At 39.6% G+C, this 22290-nt stretch overlaps 1 protein-coding gene across 2 annotated transcripts in view; it reads right to left on the reverse strand.

Annotated features, from left to right (window-relative positions):
- Nucleotides 1–22290, reverse strand: part of cacna1eb (calcium channel, voltage-dependent, R type, alpha 1E subunit b) — a 157535-nt gene that overhangs the window by 69617 nt on the left and 65628 nt on the right. For both annotated transcript variants that reach the window (XM_051697453.1, XM_051697452.1), the window contains 9 exons: nucleotides 20333–20413; nucleotides 19913–20122; nucleotides 18215–18327; nucleotides 17746–17858; nucleotides 11783–11914; nucleotides 11362–11431; nucleotides 6761–6878; nucleotides 6545–6612; nucleotides 6388–6455 (listed from right to left, as the gene is read on the reverse strand). In XM_051697453.1, coding sequence (XP_051553413.1) covers nucleotides 6388–6455; nucleotides 6545–6612; nucleotides 6761–6878; nucleotides 11362–11431; nucleotides 11783–11914; nucleotides 17746–17858; nucleotides 18215–18327; nucleotides 19913–20122; nucleotides 20333–20413 — 973 coding nt within the window. The remainder of the gene's footprint in view (nucleotides 1–6387; nucleotides 6456–6544; nucleotides 6613–6760; nucleotides 6879–11361; nucleotides 11432–11782; nucleotides 11915–17745; nucleotides 17859–18214; nucleotides 18328–19912; nucleotides 20123–20332; nucleotides 20414–22290) is intronic.

Genomic DNA, 22290 nt, shown 5'->3' on the forward strand with positions numbered 1-22290 from the left:
ACCACGGAGGTCATTTCCAAATCTCAGCCCATGTTCATGACCACAGAGGTCGTTTCCGAGTCTCTGTCCATGTTCACAACCACAGAGGTCGTACCCGAGTCTCAGTCCATGCCCACGACCACAGAGGTCATTCCCGAGTCTCAGTCCATGCCCACGACCACAGAGGTCATTCCCGAGTCTCAGTCCATGCCCACGACCACATAGGTCATTCCCGAGTCTCAGTCCATGCCCACGACCACAGAGGTCATTCTCGAGTCTCAGTCCATGCCCACAACCACAGAGGTCATTCTCAAAACTCTGCTCATGTTCACAACCACTGAGGTCATTTCCCAGTCATCCTGGACTCTTAGCCTCGAGCCTCCTACAGCTCCGCCTTCCACAGCCTTGCCCCTCGAGCCTACCGCGGCTCCGCCTGCCACGGCTTCGTGCCTTGAGCCTCCTACGGCTCTGCCTTCCACGGCTTCATCCCTCGAGCCTCCTACAGTGCCGCCTTCCACGGCTTCGTCCCTCGAGCCTCCTACGGCTCTGCCTGCCATGGCTCATCCTTCCATGGCTTCGCCCCTCGAGCCTCCCAACGGCTCCACCTGCCACGGCTTCGCCCGTCGAGCCTCCTATGGCTCCGCCTACCATGGCTCCACCCCCAGAGTCTTCCACGGCTCCAGTCTCTACCCTGTGGTTGCCACCCAGGCCTCCTGACCCTGTTTCAGCCTTGTGGCTGCCAACCAGGCCTCCTAATCCAGTCCCTACCCTGAGGTGGTCTCCTGGTCGTCCGCCTGATCCGTTCTGGTCTTCTGGGTCTCCTGGCAGTCCGTCTGTCATGAATCCTGCCTTTGTTCCTCCCGCTCACCACCAGAGGGCTCCATCACCTGGGGATTGACTTTAACTCTCTGGAATCCATTTCCCATAATCCCCGTACTTGTCAATGCTTACCTGTTCACCTGTTTCCAATTCATGCAGCTATTTAAGTCTCACTCTCACTCGCTGTCTTTGTGAAGTCTTGTTTTGCCCAGGCTGACATTTCTGAGTATTTTCTGAGTTTGTTGCATTCCCTGCATTTTATCCTGGACTGTTTACCCTGTTTTTGATCTGTTGCTGCCTGCCTACTCTTACTGCCTTGTTTATCTGGATTTAACCTGTGATTGTCTGCTGCCTGCCCTGATCTCTTGCCTGGTTATTGAATATCCCTCTGGACTACCTTTGATATTACTGCTGCTGGTGATTTACCTCTGCCTGTCTGTATTACTATGTTTATTGTTATTAAAAGCTGCACATGGATCTCAACTCCATTGACTCATCATTACAGCTGCGTTTCCCAAAAGCATTGTGAACCTAAGTAGATCGTAGAAACCATTGGCGCCAATGGTCTCTATGATCAGCTTAAGCTTGCAATGCTTTTGGGAAATGCAGCCCAGGGCTGGGAACCAAAAGGTTCCAGGTTTGACCCCCACATGGGGAGATCTTTGAGCTATCACCATCATTATTATTATTATTATTACTATTATTGAGAAACCTAATGTCTAGGGCCATTGATCTTCAACTACGTACCACAGCAGTTACAAATACAATCTAAGGCCAAACATTGAATTCTGAAGATACAATAATCATTAGAATACCCATTACCTCTCGTTTCAGCATCTCTAGAGACAATTTGAGAAGTCAAGATTTTCACATAATTAGACTTTTGTACCACCTACATCCTAGCTTAAATCTGTGAATGGGCTCTATTTTCGTAAGCATGCAAAGCGCAGAGCTATGTGCAAAAAAGTGCGCCACGTCTTATCCAATTTTCGTGAGAGCGCTAATTCTTAGTGAAGTTTTCGTACCAGCACAAAGCGCAAGTGGGTGGCAGTGTTTGCATGTGGGTGTATGCACGCAAACTGTGGGTGTATTGTAAGTTAATGAAGTGGCACAACGTGCAATTTGCTATTTTCCTGAGAAATAGGTCATTGCACTAAGATGTTTGAAAAGCAGCACTGTTTTCAGTGCAAAGTCTAAATTTTGTTCCTACATTAGCAGTTTGGAGATTCCACCACCAGGTGGTAATAAAGTTCATGTCCAAACTCTGAAAATATTGTGGAACATCAAACCATGTCCCTGACAGTTGCAGTTTTATGAAACAAAAATGTATTATATTTGTTTTAAACTATCTATAGGTCATGGTTTATTTTTATGATTATTTGTATGTTTATTTTTTTAATTACATTTATGATCTTATTTGTATTCCTGTTGTCATACAGTGATTTTTAAGTCACTGCAAAAGAGGCTGGTGGAAGAAGTTAGACAGGGTAAAATGTTTGGATTTGGTATGATTTTTTTTGACTACGTTGTTATTTTATTTATACTTTCATTTCGTTTTAAGTGTAATTTGAATTTAGAAATATTTTTGGTTACATTTTTTCATGTTTCAATAAATGAATTTAAATTTTCAAAAACAAAAAATGACCGGTAGAAGTGAAGTGTGTGCCGATACAATCACTGTCAAGACTAGCTATGATTTGTGTTAGTAGATGAAAATTATTAATAATACTTACACTTCTATAATTTAACGGAATGTATATCATAATCCTGAAGAGAATAACATTTTCTATGCTTATAAAAAGGAGCGTGTCACTGTCATAGAAATATTTATATTCTTCTAATTCATTGCATACAGTCTATTTACACTTCAAACTTCTTTTGAATGTGCTGTCTTTGTTTATTTATATCGCTGGTGCTTGAGGCAATGGACTATACGACAGTATGTAGATTCTGCAATAACAAGAACCTCCGAATTAAATTGCACTTAACCCAGCCCATTAGAGCTTTGTGCATGCAATTTTGCCAAACCCAGTTGGGCCTAGATTTAGCACATACTTGCACAAAAATGCCAAAACTTCATGGCCATGCCCATTGACTTTGCGCTTTTGATTTATTGCTTAGCGCTAGCGCTCTTAAAATAGGGCCCAGTGTGATGATTAGAAGATTGGAGGTTGTTGATACCAATACTGGTTTCTATAAAATACCTAGAAATCTCAAATGATTTATGAGAATAACATTGTTTCAGCCCTATAATTGCAAGGCGTTGAGAGGCATACAAATTGAGAGAGGTAAGAGCATTTAAGAGCTATATTACAAAGATTTAGGGTTCGACCACCACTACAAAGACTAATTTGTCCTACCCTGAAGAGGTGAAAGACCACTAATTAACTAAATGATGTAGTATACTGTAGTATTTAAAGCTCAGGGCTGATAATTGGAAGGTTGCTGGTTCAAATCCCGAAAGGAGTGAGACATTGGCTATCTACATAGTGCTTTGAGCAAGAAACTTAAACAACTACTCGCCGACAGCTTATTGACCATGAGTTATATCTTAAAACAGAGAAGTGTAAGTTCCACTAAACCACCATCTACTTCCTGTGGTAGCACACTTAGCTCTAACAGAACAAGAATGGATTTCTCCAAGATCCTAGCTGTTACCACTGGCTACCACTCTGTAGGAGCTTCAGAAATTTCTGAGCATTTATTATGGATGAAGCTCACCCCTGCACCAATACTGAAACACTCAGACCGACCCTTGCCATTTGTGGTTAAAATTGATGCCTCATATTGTGGCAAAAATGCAATATGTACTGTTTTCCCATTCATTCAGTGTAGGCTGCACTGGAGGAATGGAGCCGCTGGCTTAAAGGTGCTAAACAACCATTTCAGGTACTCACTGGCCACTGATTTGAGTGCAGATTTGATTTCACTTTTACCATTATATCCACACCTGAGAGTACTAAATCTGAAATCAGAAATTCTGTGACTCTCCAAAAAAAATAAACAATGAACCATGACCATGAATATAATTATATCACCAACAGGCAGACTTCCAACACCATCAGGTGGGAATGGAAGAGATCCAAAGGACACAAGAATCATATGCTACAACAGCAAACTGTCCTCAGGGTGTAAACTACTCTTGTTACAGCAAAGTTACAACAACAGTTGATACACTAGATACACTCATTACTGAGTTCTGGACATTCAGGAATCCAGGGTTTTGGTGGCCTTGCTTAATCAGTGATCTACCATGGATGTACCATCTGTGTACAGTCTAAAGCCAGCAGAACTCCTAGATGTTCTGAATCATGCAAAATCATCCCCACGAGGTGCATTCTTAAAGCAATGCACACCACAGGTCTCTTCATATTTTCTTCTATTTGATACTGTAGTATAGTTTACACTTTTTGAACCCCTGCCTCTGGATTTGGATTAAGTACTTTTGTAGCCCACTCAATATTTTCATCTTAATGTTTGCTTAAATGTTCTGTATTTAATATATTTTGTGTTTACATAAATCATATTTGAAAGTGTATATGTTTGAAAGCCTATAGAGTATGTTGTATATTAATGCGTATTTCTTTGTTCTGGAAACAATATCCCCATATTGGGATGATTGATTGAATGTATTGGGCCAATCCAAAGTTTGTATGTTCTTAAACAAAACCTGTGGGGGGAGGGGAGAAAGTTATTTAATGCAGGTTATTTGAGTGTGAGAGATGTCTGAGAGCAGCGTCTGGAAGAATGAGCTGAAGAGTTGGAATTTCTGACGTATTTCTCCTGAATACTACTAAAAAAATATTAGTAAGGAGTCTTTCTTCTCTTAGAATTTTCATTTCATGAGGTTATTTAAGTATTGTCGCATTTATTTGCCTAATTAACAGCGGGACACTAAGGTACCGTTTTCTTTGATTTTGAAGGACTGTGAGATTTTTTAGGCATCCGCAAACAGTTTTCAGAGGATTATTTGTTCCTGAACATGACATCGAAGATTTCACTCATTTTAAAGTGTCAGATCACAGACGCCAAATTGCTACACCTGGGAAAATTTTCCGGTAGTCTGATAGCTTGCTCGACGGACCACAAGTGGAGTTTGATGTCCCGCTTTAACGGCATTGCTCATTTCACAAGCGATAACTCTTAATCGGTCTCACGTGTGTTGCTGTGTTCGTGGGAGTTGTGTAAGTTAAACTGCTCTTCAGTGTGCGAGTCATTCCAGTACTACCCTTCACCATCATTGAAACGCAGATAAACCTTGCGGCATGATCGTAAGTTGCTCTTAACTGCATTCTCAAGGAATTATTCATATGGGCCCCAACGGTATAAAGTGCACTAGTGTTTGTTTTCAGTCAAAAACTCTGAACAATTGAGTCATTTGCCCCTTTGATTAATTTGAACACTTGATTCTTTGACCATTCTTTGATTCATGAGTCATTTAAGCATTTTCTATTGAGTGACACTGTGAATTGGTTCATTGATTTATTGTGACTGATTCTTTTACTTTCAAATGTGAAAATGGTTTAATTTGAGTTATTATTTCCTCTGTGAATTGTTTTAAAGTGATTCAAAGGATAATATTTGAAGGTATATACTGTCATTTGATTTTCTTGGGGAGGAAAAAGTCATTTGAGTTCATTTATTGAACTTTGTAATTGAAAAGAGGGAACTTTAACATTTCAGTTGTTTCATTTAATATGAATTTATAAACAGGTGTTTATTTTATTCTATTTTTTTTTCTTTTTATTAATAAATCCGATACCAATCTTTCTAGTGGGTTGAATCAGAGTTTTACATCCTTAGTATGTTTAAAATAAGGAGCACACTAGCCTAAAAGGAGAGTTTAGTATTTTATTGAGAACAAAAGTATAGTATACAAATAGTTTTCTTGATTGGAGGCACCATGCTAATTAAGTTGATTTTGTATATATATTTTCCAGAAGTGATATTGCAGAGTAAGATCCAGCCAGTTCACAATCAAAAGCTGGGCACCCAGGTTCTGATAGAAAAGCACAATATCCTGTAACTATAGGGATACACTTTGACACCAAAGTCAGTTACTCTGGTGAATAACATATTTGAATTTTTAGATAAAATTATTCACATTATTCCCCTGTGGTGTAGGCACTTCGGTTTCTTAGCAACTTAACAACCTTTTTAAAAAATGATTCTCCTATAATCCTGAATAACCAATATTTTAAGACAAAACAAAACAAACAAATTCAATCATTCCAATTTTAGTATACCTGTTCATCAATTTCAGATCAAATTTGACCAGAACCGAGACTGATCAAAAATGTGACAGACAAATGGTACATTCATATATGACACTTTTGTTCATGTGTTTGATGGGTCTGAAAACTATCATAGTATCATAGTAGAATAATGATTTAGAAACAAGTCTCAAGCACAAGAAGAGCTTTTGCAACAGTCAGCTCAGTCAACATACAATGGTCAGTAATCCCTGCCAGTTAATTTGAGTTCATTTCTTACCAGCTTCTTAATATGTGAAACTGCATCCTTAATTTGAAAAAGAGGTTATGACAATTTTGAAAAACAAACAAACAAACAAACAAACAAAAAACTTACTCAGAGAGGCCAAATTCTCTGCTTTTGTATCTCTGATTGAAGAATTCTTCCTCCTCTTCTTCCTCCTCCTAAAACACAAAACACACAGCTTTGGTATATTAGCATTCTCAATGAACTAATATAAAATTTACAATAATTTTTCCTTTAAATGTCTTACCTTAGTTAGCTCCTGTGCATTGGCTAGATTATCCACAGCAATGGCCAAGAAAACATTGAGCAATGTGTCTGTTCACAACATTGTCAAGAATTTAATTTCCATTTGAACAGATATTTTATTCACACTAGCACATAAACAATTTCTTTTTCCTCTTATTTCCTATCAATTAGTTTTCACTGAAAATTCATCCAGAATACAAATTAGTGAAAAGGATACAGTTCCCAAACAAGGTTAAAACAATGAAGTAGATTGAGGACCACATTCCATACTGCACCCCTCCCTGAGAACGTATCCCATTGTACATAACCTCATTCCAGTCTTCTCCCGTAAGAATCTATGTTGAATTATGAAATATAAAATAGAAGTATATAAAGTATGAACAGTTATGGCTTGCTTTTTTTAAGTCTATAATAATATAATATAATATAAATAAGGCTGGTGATTTAACATGAAAATTAAGTGAAATTAATTATATATATATATATATATATATATATATATATATATATATATATATATATATATATATAAACAATATTCAAGCAATTAATTATGCCTCCAGACTGTGCATACATTCTGTAATAAGGAATTTCCCTACCAACAGATTAATTCAAGCATGAACCCCTATTTTTTGTGAGTTGCAGTCAGCAGGGACACTCAGTGCAACTCCAGCTGTACAGGCAACGCACAGTTGTACAGGTAACAAACCCAATTATGGAGAGCAGGTAGAACAAAATGAGTAGAGCCTCACACAGTAGGACATGTTCTTGCATTCAAAGCTGTTCTTGCCACGGCTGGACGGAGCACAACTCTGAATGCAGGGGTCTCAAGATGCGTTTTTCAAAGTTTAAAACTGCATTTAACTTGAGACATCATCCTAAAAACACAGCGTGCACAAGACACTGACATCCAGTGAAATGTGACAAACACTGTGACACGCTCCAAAGCAGTTTGTCTAACGCATGTGTACATAGACCAACTATGCAGACAGATGCAAGAAGGTGTCCTGTGAGAGCACGTCTTAAGTCTACCACAGGCAGATTGTCAAACTCAATTGTAAAATGGATTGCTGTGGACTGTAGGCCAATTATAATCAATTAAATGGAAATAAAACAAACAATACATTGACATCTAAGTTCACTTTTTTTGTATTAACTAATCACTCGTCTGCCACAATAATATAATTTATTTGAATTTTCTGAATTATTATATCCATCATGTAATCATGCTCAGAGCTTGAGGTCCTGCAGTTTGTCATTGCTCTGTGGCGTGGTAGCTGAGGATCATCATGCTTTGTTTAATTGCTCCAATGTTTTATTCTTGTTTGGTTTGTATGTTTTGTTGAGGTGCATGTTTATGTTTTTATAGTGACTTTATTAGTAAAGTATATGCTATCTATGTTAAACTTTATATTATTATTAACTTGGTTATTAATGATTAGTTATGCAATCTCTAGCCTACGCATGTGTACATGATTTTAAACATATTAGTCAGAAAAGTAGGTGAAGGTGAAGAGGAGAGAAGGCTTGTCATGGGAGATTCATATACAGCAAAGGAGACTTGTACAGAACATCTTCATGGCCTATCTGGATTTAAAAGATTTTCTATATAAACATGCACTAGATGAATGGCTTTGACTGTTATCATGCATCTTGTGCCTCTTTTAAAAGACACAATGTCAAGTTATAACTCTAAAAAGGAGACCCCCATTCGGTTACATGCTGTTGTGCTGTTTTGAAGGCATCCTGGACCATTTTTGCACCCATCTGTGCTATTTTTAATCGGTGTTTTTTTGTAAACATGAACTAGATAGACGTCTTTGATCATTTTCGATGTGTTTCCGGCAATATGTGCTGGGTTTTAAGAGCGGTACAAGTGCAACTTTTAAAAACATGTCTCATTTTGCTGCTGCCACTGACTGGGAGAAACACATGCCATTCTGTGTATAAACAAAAACGGAAGATGTGAGATGTTGCTCCTGTGAAGACCAGTGTCTGTGCTTTGGCTTGTTGAAGCACCCAACATCATCATGGACTGTATAATGCTGGCATATTCAGAACATTTCAGCGTGCATTATGTGTTTACGGCACATATCAGCGCAGATTGCACAATATGATTCAAACATTGCAAAGAAAATGTTATTGAAGGATGGGGGAGTTAAACACTACCAAAACCATGAGCAAACAGTTTACGAGTGTTTAAAATGTTCTTTACTGTTTGACGGTGGTTTTGCTTGAGTGAACATTTTGATACATTCAGATGAAATGTGTTTGGTGTATGTTATGTTTTAACCCTGAAATGTAGATTTATAATGTGAAGCTTGTTAATTTTTTTCAGACTGAGTTTCAAATATGACTGTATTTGAGGGGCAGTGGACATTTACATTGAAGTCTTAAAGGGCCAGATAGCTTAAAACCAAGCTTTTAGACAGAGGGCCAGAGACAGGGTGGAAAATGATCATACACTGTATTATTAAATTATGACTGTTTTGGTGCCAAAAAAAAAAAAAACTTTACTAATATTATAATTGGACCTCAGGGAGGTTCGAAGGACAGTTTAACAGCACCAACTCTAGAAGCATGTGGCAGGGAATTAACATCATCACGGACTTTAAAGGGAATAAAAGCTCCGCCATGAACACCGCTGCCTCTCTCCCGGATGAGCTAAATACTTTTTATGCTCATTTTGAGGGAAATAACACCGCCCTCGCGGAGAGAGCTCTCGTGGCTGAAGCTACAGAGGTTAGTTCACTCTCCGTCTCTGTAGCGGATGTAACCCGATCCTTCCGACGGGTGAACATCCGCAAAGCCGCGGGCCTAGACGGCATTCCGGGCCGCGTCATCAGAGCGTGCGCGAACCAGCTGGCTGGTGTTTTTATGGATATTTTCAACCTTTCCCTCTCTTTGTCTGTAGTCCCCACATGCTTTATCATGTGGGGACATCCACCATTGTGCCTGTTCCAAAGCAATCAAAAATAATTTGCTTAAATGACTGCCGTCCTGTTGCTCTGACCCCCATCATCAGCAAATGCTTTGAGAGACTAATCAGAGATTACATCTGCTCTGTGCTGCCTCTCTCTCTTGACCCGTTGCAGTTTGCTTACCGCAACAACCGCTCCACTGATGATGCCATTGCATCTACAATACACACTGCTCTCTCCCACCTGGAAAAAAGGAACACTTATGTGAGAATGCTGTTTGTAGACTACAGCTCAGCATTCAACACCATAGTGCCCTCCAAGCTTGATGAGAAACTCAGGGCTCTGGGCTTAAACAGCTCGCTGTGCAGCTGGATGCTGGACTTCCTGTCAAGCAGACGCCAGGTGGTTAGAATAGGCAGCAACATCTTCTCATCACTGACCCTCAACACTGGAGCCCCGCAGGGCTGTGTTCTCAGCCCACTACTGTATTCCTTGTACACACATGACTGTGTGGCAACACATAGCTCCTATGCCATCATTAAGTTTGCTGATGACATGACGGTGGTAGGTCTGATCACTGACAATGATGAAACAGCCTACAGAGAGGAGGTGCACACCCTGACACACTGGTGTCAGGAGCACAACCTCTCCCTCAACGTCAGTAAGACAAAGGAACTTGTGGTGGACTTCAGAAGAAAAGACAGAGAACACAGTCCCATCACCATCAATGGAGCACCAGTAGAGAGAGTCAGCAGCTTCAAGTCCCTGGGTGTCCACATCACTGAGGAACTCACATGGTCCATCCACACTGAAGTCGTTGTGAAGAAGGCTCATCAGCACCTCTTCTTCCTGAGACGGCTGAGGAAGTTTGGAATGAACCGCCACATCCTCACACGGTTCTACACCTGCACTGTAGAGAGCATCCTGACTGGCTGCATCTCCGCCTGGTACGGCAATAGCACCGCCCACAACCGCAAAGCACTGCAAAGGGTGGTGCGAACTGCCAGACACATCATCGGAGGTGAGCTTCCCTCCCTCCAGGAAATATATACAAGGCGGTGTGTGAAAAAAGCTCGGAGGATCATCAGAGACTCCAGCCACCCGAGCCATGGGCTGTTCTCACTGCTACCATCAGGTAGGCGGTATCGCAGCATCAGGACCCACACCAGCCGACTCCATGACAGTTTCTTCCCCCAAGCAATCAGACTTCTGAACTCTTGATCTCCCACGATCAAAATACATCAGCACTGCACTTTATTACCCTTACTCTTATATCTCACACCGGACTGTCATAACTTATATTATTATTATATATATATTCTCTCTTAACAACTGACTATCAACCGACAGCCTGAATGTCAATACAGTACAATACTGTACATTCTATATATACTATATATACTTTTTAATATATTTGTATTTTTTATTTTTATTGAATAATGTGTATCTATATAGTGCGTATTGTATACTGTACAGTGTAAGTTATTATTTGTATATTGTTGAGTGTAATTATGTGTATAACAGATGTTTAAATTGTGTTGTGTTAATTTGATGTTATTGTAAACTGGTACTGTCTCATCACTGTCACGACTGTTATGTTGATCGGAACTGCACCCAAGAATTTCACACACCATTGCACTTGTGTATATGGCTGTGTGACAATAAAGTGATTTGATTTGATTTGATTTAATAAAAAGGTTTTTGGCTGTGTAGCCATTGTTTCTTTTTAAATTTTTTGACTCACTAACATCAGTGTTTAAAATCATTGCTGTTGCACATTGAAGAGGTGGACAGAATCAAATAAAAGCTTTTATGGGTCTTATGACAAAATGAAATGTTTCCAATATTCCATGCTATTGAGGAACTACACAGACATCAATGATCTAGACAGTCAAACCTGAAAGACAGTCATGATGGCAGCTGGAAACGTGTCGAAATTAGTAGGAGTGTAATCTTCAAAGATGAACCTGAGAAAGAGAAAAACTCTGACTGTTTCAACTGTGTTAGCTAAAAGTCTATATGTGCTTGTCAAGTACATGTAATGGAAGCAATATTTAAGCCAAAAATATAAGAATGCTCAGGTTTGGATATTATGATAATGGGAATCCTAATTTTCTCAAATTAGTTTTTTGAAACGGTTTGTTTTATTGAATTGATTAAACTATTAAGTGATTAATTTGCATAATCTCTTAAAAGTGTTCCCAGAAGTCAATCTGACATGTTTAGCTCATTTATGTAAAATGTATTTGTTGTTATATAGTGCTGTTATGTTTGTCTGTAAGTATGTCCAAAGGGACGAATAAGAATCACTCTCTCACCTGCCACCAAACAGCTGCATGCCAAGTAAAGCAAAGACTACGATGAAGAGGAAGAGAAGGAAGAGTAAACTGATGATGGACTTCATGGAGCTCATGAGGGACACCACCAAGTTCCGCAGGGATGACCAGTACCTTAAAAATGATAAAAAATGATAGAAATATCTTTACATTGTCATCTTTACATTGTCAGTTCCCACAACAACCTGGCTGGTGTAACCAATTATGTGTACAACCTAGATGAAGGGAAGTATACACTTCTTTTTACAAATCCTTAGAAAAATATACAATAAGAACCCTTTGAGGATTTTTAAGCAATATCACATGAGCAATAATACTGTTGTTTCATATATCAGCATGGCTGCATTTGGCCATAGGCACAGTTTATAAAACTTGTAAATAATATGAAATATGGATGTCCCCTATATTTTGAGAATGGGTACGAGTATCGATACTTCCTTTTTGATACTCATCGATACCGAGTCCAATACCTGTTTTTTTTTGTTTGTTTTTTTGCATATCAACAATGTATTTTAATTTTATCATCAAAATGTTATTTAAATAAATGAATCCATTAAAACTTTAATCAAATGAAAATAGAATAATTCATTTTCAAAATAATATTATTATAATAATGCTGTAAATATCTAATAAATATATAATAATATTATTTTTATCAAATGAAGTGCTTTTATATAGAACCTCACAGCACAATCCAAAATACAACACTGGAGTTATATTTTGTCAAACAAAGTTCTGCATAACAGAATATCAAAGATGTAAAATATTGCTTAAATATAATACTAATTGATTTATTATTAGTAGTAGTAGTAGTAGTAGTAGTATCACAGTGAATATTACATAACTTTACAGTATCTATTTCTGTTGTACTTTTTCCCTTTAAATTGAGCTTTTATTTTGGCAGAGCTTTTATTTTGAAGTATTTTTGTGTTGTTATGACAGTAGCTTCTCAAAGTGATTAGTGAACCACAAAAGGCTGCTATTTAATTAAATAAATACTGTATGTAGTCTGTATGTGCCTCACGGAAAAAGTGAACTAGCACCCTGCTCACTGTCATCTGCTACAAACAGAGCACGTGATGCTCATTATGGTTTTCTGTGGGATTTCTAAAAGGTATGAGCACTTTGTGTCTTTATGTCTGCACAACACCGGCTCCACACATTCACAAGCACTCACATTTGAAGCGCGCAGCACATGCAGACTACACAGTATATTTATCTCATTAATTTGCAGCTTTTGTGATTAAATAATCTTACTAAGACCAAACGTGATTTTATTTTTTGTGACGAATGTTTACATAATGGCATTCGTTTGTCAGATGGTTTTGATTTTTGGTTTCAGAGCAGTTTTACAAGCATGCGTACAAGCACACGAGCGCGGTATCGGACCCGATTCCGATATCGATGTCAGGACATCCCTAATATTAAATAACTTAAATTTAACTAAAAAAAGCATTTGTTCATGCATTTTTTTTCTACGCCAGCGAATATAGTTCCAAAAGAATTGAAAGCATCAAGCACAACTTTGTTCTCTGAACTGCACTCATACTGATGTTTAGAAATAGCGGCATTTCTTTTGTAAAAAAAAAATAAAAAATAAGTGTTTTTATCTCCAAAAATGACCACTGAACGAATCAGTGAACAAAATCAAAATGAACAATGAATCAGTGATACAAATAGTCAAGCGTACCAGTGCCGTGGGACCATATATCACACACATATCACATATAACAGTGTTTCCAAACCACTGTACCATGGCACACTAGTGTGCTGTGAAAGATTGTCAGGTGTGCCGTGGAAAATTATCAGATTCCGCAAAATAAATCAGGGCTCCGGACTGAGAAAATTTTTTCAACCATTTTTCCTAACAGTTCGATTAAACTCTGCAAGAGGTCGCATTGATGCTCTCTGATTGTGCTCTGTCATTTTTTTGTTCCATATGAGAAATATCAAACGGCAAACGTTCCAAACACGAAAGGAAACAGCTTTACCCGGATCAGTCAGCGCTGCTCAATGGACAGATCAGCGCAGAGACGTGCATTTGCACATGGACAGGTCTCGAGCGCTCAGCCGCGCAGATCATCATAAACAGAGCTGCCAGAAGTAAGGGCTGGGTTGCGAATTTGGCATTGATTATTTGTTTAAAACCTCTATGAAACCCATAATGTGTCAATGATTAAACCAGTTTAAAATTTTATTAAATGGCCCCAACATTCTAATTGGCATTGAAAAGGAATAAAGAAGAAATCTGAACAATGTACAGACAGAAATTGTAATGTTTCAATCCACACATCACAGATTAAAAAAAATATTTATCATTAACTTATATCAGGATAGTAGTGAGAGAATACAATTTAATTTCAGAATGTGTTTTTCTTACAAAAAATGCCATAATTTGTTTTATGGTTACTGCTAATCATGGTTTTACTTATCATTTTGGTTACTATGATCTTATTGCAAATGCCACAGTTAAAACGTCCTGGTTACTTTCATAACCTCCATTCCCTGATGGAGGGAATGAGACATTGTGTCGATGTAGTGACACTAGGGGTCACTCTTGGGAGCCCCAAACACCTTTGAAAAAAGGCCAATGGGAATCGGCGAGTGGAATTTGTATGCCGCTCCCCCGGACATACGGATATAAAAGGAGCTGGCTCGCAACCACTCATTCAGGTTTTGTGCTGAGGAGCCAAGACAATGTCCCGGCCATTTCAGTGGGTAGTTCAGTATTGTGGCAAGAGGGACGCAACGTCTTGTTCCATCCATCAGGGAATGGAGGTTACGAAAGTAACCAGGACATTCCCTATCTGTCAGTCACTCGACGTTGTGTCGATGTAGTGACACTAGGGGTCCCTATACGAAATGCCACAATAAGCTGAACTGTGTTACGTGGACTGGTGGTGCGAGATGGGCAGACCGCTGTGTGCCTTGTAGCCAGTGCACCAGGCCATCACGTAACCTCCCCCAATGCTCTTATGAGCGTTGAACGGTCCCTTCGGGGAAAAGTCAACTGCCCAAAAAATAGGGACAGGCTAGCCCATCCGTGGCCTCTTTTCCTCTTTTTTCTCCCCTAAAAGAGTGGAATCTGTTTACTGACTGGGGGCCATAATTGTCTACACTGGGGGGATGTCACTCCCAAGGGGAAGACACCGTGGAGACCACACCCCGACCAGAGAGGCCGGGAGGGTATTTTGAGTGGAAATACATCACATGGTCTTACCGAGTCTTGTCGGAAGTATGCCTTGTGGAGAAGTCCCATGGTAGGTCCTACCCGAGAGGGGAGGAAGTCTACAAACATGGTGACTGGGGGCAGAGGAATCTCTGCCCAAGGAAGATGCAGTTTACCAACAGGGAAATGATTTAGTGGCAGATATACATCACATGGGGCCACCTATGGGGAACCAGCACATGTGGAGCACCTATCCCAGTACAGGGCTTAGTTAGCACATGTACTGAGCCGGCAGCAAGTTTCTCCGCAAACTCGTCTGCCACAGGGCTAAGGAGGAAATTCATCCAGGGATCACAACTTTGTGAACACGACTGGGAGCGAAAGCGCACGTCTTCACCTCAGGGGAGGGGAAAGACGCTATGTGCATGCGGTACACCCGGCCAGCTGTACCAGAACTTACCTGCTGGTACCTGACAATACACGGGATGAGACCGGCTCAACCCGGAGATTGTAGAACCTCACAAAGGTGTTGGGTGTTGCCAAGCCTGCTGCTCTGCAGATGTCTGCTAAAGAGGCACCATTGGTCAGGGCCCAGGAGGGTGCCACACTCCTAGTAGAGTGGGCTCATAGCCCCATGGGGGGCGGCACGTCCTGAACGTGATATGCCATCATGATGGTGTCAATGACCCAGTGGGCGATCCTCTGTTTGGAGACATCGCTCTCTTTCCGCTGACAGCCAAAGCAGACAAATAGCTGCTCAGAGCATCTAAAGCTCTGCATGCGATCCAAATAGATGAGTAAAGCACGCACCGGACACAGCAACGCCAAGGCTGGGTCTGCCTCCTCCTGGGGCAGCACTTGCTGGTTCACCACCTGATCCCTGAATGGGGTCATGGGAACCTTGGGCATATAGCCTGGGCTGTCGCAAGGAGTGTGAGGTCTGAGAACCACATCTGGGTGGGCCAGTAGGGTGCTACTAGGACGACCTGCTCCTCGTCCTCCCTGACCTTGCACAGGGTCTGTGCAAGTAGGCTCACTGGGGGAAATGCATATTTGCATAGTCCCAGGGGCCAGCTGTGTGCCAGCGTGTCTATACCGAGAGGTGCCTCGGTCAGGGCGTACCATAGCGGGCAGTATGAGGATTCCCAGGAAGCAAACAGGTCTATCTGCGATTGACCGAATCGACTCCAAATCAGCTGGACCACCTGGGGGTGGAGTCTCCACCCTCCCCTGAGCATAACCTGTCGTGACAGCACGTTCACTGTGGTGTTGAGGTTGCCCGGGATGTGAGTGGCTCGCAGCGACTTGAGGCACTGCTGACTCCAGAGGAGGAGACCGGGGCGGGGTGTGGCTGTGAGCGGCGCTCCGGGCCCAGGAACCAATCATCAGGCTGCGAGGGTTCAGGGGGGGTGAAGGGTTCCACTCCAGCCCGACACACGCAGCCCCCCAGGCAAGCATGACTGCCAGCTACGCGTCAGGCTGCGACTGGGCAATCGCACCCGAAGGTGGGAGCCCAGTTGAGTCCTCAGCATCAGACTGGACAGCCCGCTCTCCGATGCTGCAATCGAGAACTCATTCTCTGTCTCCGCATGGGCAGCGCCCAAGCACGTAAGACCACGATCGTGGCCATCGGAAGCGGAGCGGTAATGACCGTAACCAGCAAATACACACAAACGGAGAGGCATCTTTAAAAAGACGCTCTCCGTTAATGCCACTCTTTTAGAAGGGAAAATATACTCTTTCAGTAGGAAGAATATACTCTTTTAGCTGCTGAAGCGTCCAGGGGCGTTCTCTGCACTTCACCAGTACAAGAGGGGGAGAAGCCGCTGCATTGCGCTGTAAATCTAACAGCTTTTCGAGGTGAATGGATCAGCAGAGTAATTCAGCTCGCTGAACACAACCGCTCGGCTCCGAAGAGAAAATCTGAATGAGTGGTTGCGAGCCAGCTCCTTTTATACCCGTATGTCTGGGGGTGCGGCATGCAAATTCCACTCGCCAATTCCCAGTGGCCTTTTTTCAAAATCAGAGGTGTTTGGGGCACCCAAGAGTGACCCCTAGTGTCAGTACATCAACACAACATCGAGTGAGTGACAGATAGGGAACTATGGATACAATGGAACTTTCCTTCTGTGTAAAATCTTTTCTAATGCTCTCTTATTGTAGAAAAAGGCTTTATTTGTCTTCAGATGACTGTATTTTAATCATCAAGATCCTGATAAAAAGAAAGAAACCGTGAAAGAAAACAAATTTTCTTTCAGTTGGACCGATGCGACCAACTCCAGTGCTGGTGCAACCATTTGTAGAATTTAACACCGGTGCTACCACTCTTAAATGTTAGTCTGGAGCCATGTAAATAAATAGATAAATACAAAATTATTTGCCGTGGCATTGTAAGAATTAATTTGCAAGAACAAATCTAAAAATAAGAAAAGATGCACATTTGTTGTTTTATTCATTACCCAAATAGCACTCTTGCCACCTGTGATCTCATTTCCGTACCTACGTGACTTGTGTTTTTTGCATAGCCGAATTTCAAACATTACGAGTAAACACGAAACTAAAATGGACATAAAACATGGAAGTTCTTGAAAAGGAAAACTATCAACAATGGTTATGTGGGACAGTGGGCTAGAGGTGTGCCATGGGATTTGTTTAATTGTAAAAAGTGTGCCGTGGTCAGGAAACACTGACATAAAACACTCTTGGAATGCTGCTCGTCCAGTCAGATTCAAGGGCCAGAAGTAGCTGTTGTATAAGATGTATATAGTTCACTTACTTGGTGATCTTAAAGATTCGTAGCAGTCGTAAAGCTCTGAGCACACTGATGCCAAAAGAAACTCCAGGCCTGAAGAACCCCCACACCACTTCAAAAATACTACCTACAATCACCTGCACAAAGCACATAACATTACACAACCTCTTATATAACATTCACAAAATGTTTCAATTTTTCAATATGTTCTTTCATTAGACTGTGGCAGAATTCACATGATAATCAAATCTCTCTTCTCTTGTAATTCTGAGTTGTGACCATGGACATTTTGTTGATCACTTGGTTTCTAATTTTCTCGTTCCTGGTTAGGACAATGTACTAACTGAATTATCTAGAAGTAAAGCATCCTGACTTGTGGTTTAAATGATTACAAATTGTGTTTCTACAGTAAGTCAACTGGTCATATACTGAAAGACTGAAATAATAATAGATGCTCGGTAAAAGTTAAAAAGGTCAAAGTTAAGAAACTTACTCCACAATCAAAGCAGTTAAAGGATGAATGGAAGTAGAGACGAAACCCAAGGCCATACATTTTCAGAAACATCTCAGCGAGAAAGAGTCCAAGAAACACAAATTCTGCATAGTCTGAAAATGGTACAAATGTGTATGTCAAACATTTGTTGAAGCGGTAAATCACTGTTTTAGCTACTTCGGAAGCTTAGCTATTCCCCTTACAATCAAACACATCTTTGATTTTGTTGATGAAAGAGCCTGATGCATTATCAGACAGCAGTAAAAACTGTTGGGTATTTAGAGAAATAGTCCACATGGAGTGAGTGAAGGAGTGCTTGTTCTTGGAAATCAAATGTGAGCAGAACTCCAATGCCAGGGCCAAGATGAACAGGTTTCAACAATCCTGTAGACATCATCTCAGTCCAGGCCAGTAGATGATAACATGAGCTGAGTCATTTAATGAGCATCTCAACTCTTGGAGCTCTATGTGATTGTCCATCATCAATACATACTCAATTTCAGGGGGAAATGGTTCTGTTACAGCATTGATAGTGTATGCTTATAACCAAGGTCTTTTTAGCAAGTCAGGTCACTCGGCGGCCATCTTTGGAACGTTCCCGGGCAGCTATTTTCTATGTAAACAAGCGGCACACAAGTGCAGCTCTTATCTACTTGAATGGGAAAAGACCAAAATCTCCAAAATGGTTTGTTAAGATTATGATCAAAGAATATATTTCAAATCAGCAGTAAAATCTGACAACACTTGTATCATAAATTGTGCTTCTTTACCTCAGATTATGCTAAAAAACACAATTTTACTGGCTTGTATAGCTAATGCGCATGCATGTTCTCGAGTTGTTTGACAGGCAATGTCTGTATATAAAAGGTGATTGGCTCTTTTACCGGTAAGGCGGGACTTCCTTTCTACATCGATTGACTGTTGAGCATTCCAAATTTCTCCCATTCATTTTAATAGAAGTGACCCATCTCTGATAAATAGTCTCCGTTATAACGTGCCTTCCAGGACTGTGGACAATGTAAATATGATTGTTTTCATTCAAAACAGCATTCTCTGAAGAGTGTGGTTCGTGATTAGACTGGATGCTGTCCATAGAGCACCATAGACAAAAATATTGCCAAACCCTTCTTATTTCTTGGAAACAGACAGGGCTCACATGCCATGGGCTGTTTGACTGTAATTTGTCAAGTCCTGAGGTATCTACTGATGCTCCTCTGAACCCGTAACTGGGTTAGTTACTGTAGTGCACAAGTTTTAACACTAATAATAAAGTACCCACACTAACTGTATAGCTGATTGTACTGCAAGTAACCAAACTTGGTAATTTTTTGCAAAGATTCTAGATTCTTTCCTAACCTTTGGCCCATTATGCATTAAAACAAATCAGTTGTAATGATATACAGTATAGTGTTTGCATATGCCAATAAATTAACACAGGTCTTATGTTGTAAATTCAAAAGGATTGTATTCCTTTACCTATTACTTCCAAAAATGAATCTGATAAAGCGTGCCTATTACTTGTAGTTCACGATATTGTTTGTACTAGTGCAACATATCAGCAATACACCACCAACTCATGCATCCTCAAAGCTGACTCATTTTAAATTTGATAAATGTCACTGATAAAAAGTTAATGTGCACAAAGAGTCAGTACCACAGTCACATTAGCAGTACGAATTAGATCCTTTGGCGACTTACACTGAATAATAGTGAGCCATTCTGGTTGGTTGTGATGAACAATGGAAACACATATGGTGTTGAGTGCCACCAGACTGAGGACTATCCAATAGAAGCTGTCTGTTTTAACCATGCGACGAATAGAGATCCGCAACATGCGTTCTTTGCGGCGCATATAAGCAGCAGGCCCACGCCTCGCAGTTCGTATACCAACCCTTGGTCGAGGACCACCTAAAGCACACACACACACACACACACACACACAAAATTGTATTATCCATACTCTTTTTTTAAGACATTAAAACAACAACTACAACATGACAATTTGACAATTTTTAAATTGTACAGCAAACACAATTCTTTTTTTTTTTTTTTTTTTTTGCAAAGCAAGTCATAAAACCGAGCATTTCAAACAGAAAGGATGAATTATATTTCACTCACCAACTGTGGAGGTTTCAGAATACTTCTCCTCCCCTGGTCCTCGACGTCTGGCATTTTTCTTGCTTGTGGCACGTTTCAACACTAAAATAAGAGAAATGGTTTAACTGCACAACTTGTTCACCTTGTGTATCTAGTCAACAGGTGGAGAATACATTTTTTTCTTTTCTATAACTTTGGTCAGTTCTCTGATAATTGTCCTTTCCATGTGGCCCAGTTTAGTAGGACAGCCTGATCTTAGAAATTTCTAGGTTGTCCATGTGTTTTCTAATTTGTTACAATGGACTGCATTGCTGAGTTACGGTACTTTGCACTTCTTTTGAAGAACAAGTATGGATTTCAGTTGTTCTTGCTTTCTTGTTTCCTTGTTATATAACAAACCAAAAGAACACTCATTATATTTGCGGACCTTTATGTAGACCCTGCCTGGCATGCCTTAAAGGAATATTCCAGGTTCAATACAAGTTAAGCTCAATCGACAAATATTGTGGCATAATATTGATTACCACAAAAATGTATTTTGTCCTGTATCTCCTTTTCTTTAAAAAAAAGAAAAAAAAAAGAAAAAATCTGGGTTACAGTGAGGCACTTACAATCAGGGTTGTGAGTTACTTTTAAAATGTATTCCACTACAGATTACAGAATACATGCTGTAAAATGTAATTTGTAACGTATTCTGTTAGATTACTCAAGGTCAGTAATGTATTCTAAATACTTTGGATTATTTCTTCAGCACTGGTAGATTTTTTCACTTGTTTTGAGTATAACAAATCTGACAGTACAAAGACAAAATACACGTTAAAAATATATTCTCTGAAAAACCTAAATATCTTATGCAGTGTTGTTTCTAAAACAAGATAAATCAAACTGATCTTGTTTTAAGGATTTTTAGATATTTTTACAGGAAAACAATACAAAAATTATTATCAAGAATATTATTTTTTCCCTAATATCAAAGGTCTTACTAGATAAAAAGAAATTATGATCCAACGTGAATTTACTTGATAAAAAAATATGATCGTGCCTGGTAACATGCATGTAAAATGGCTAGAAATAGCATTTTAGCTTAGCGTAAAGCTGACAATATTTCTATTTCTTCTGCTCCAAACGTACTTCAAACTTACTTCTCTGTCTGCTCGTATGAATGTAACACATCATAAGAAAGTGTTTCACCGCTGTTCAAATGCACTTTGGATTGCATCATTTATATGTATAAATGTTTTCCATCTGAAAGGACTAAATATTAAATGAAACAAATGACAATAAAATGCAAAGTAATCTCTTCAGTAATCAAAATACTTTTTGAATGTAACTGTATTCTAATTACCAATGATTTAAATTGTAACTGTAATGGAATACAGTTACTTCTATTTTGTATTTTAAATATGTAATCCCATTACATGTATTCCATTACTCAATGGAAGTGAAGAATATGCATGTTAACATGATTTTAGTGTGATAAAATCATTTACTAACCTTTTCCTTGTAAAGTTATAGCCAATTTTACCACTTCGTTGCCATGACGCTGTAATGACAACAAACCTTAAGACCCTAAAATGACTGAAAAAATTTCCATTTTAACAACTTTACTGCTCAGTTAACACAGAAGAATTAATGTAAGTGCTTTTATAAAATTATTAGCTTCACATTTCTGTTTTTAAACCATCTGAAAATTGGCCCCATTCACTTCCAATGTGTCTCACTGTAACCTTGATTTTTGCTTTTTTTAAAGAAAAGGAGGGACGAGTCGAAATGAATTTTTGTGGTAATCAACATTATATCACAAACGCTGACAATTGAGCTTAATATTCCTTTAAGAGGATTTTCTAGAGTAAAATATTTCCTCTGGCTATAAACGTTCTAATACATATTTGAAGAAATAGCATGCAAAACAAATTTTTGTAAAAGAGATAAATGGTTAAGATTACGTCAAGAGAATCTTTAGAATGAAAACTGATAAA

The sequence above is a fragment of the Myxocyprinus asiaticus genome, chromosome 5 (genome assembly GCF_019703515.2).
Source record: "Myxocyprinus asiaticus isolate MX2 ecotype Aquarium Trade chromosome 5, UBuf_Myxa_2, whole genome shotgun sequence".
Lineage (NCBI taxonomy): Eukaryota > Metazoa > Chordata > Actinopteri > Cypriniformes > Catostomidae > Myxocyprinus > Myxocyprinus asiaticus.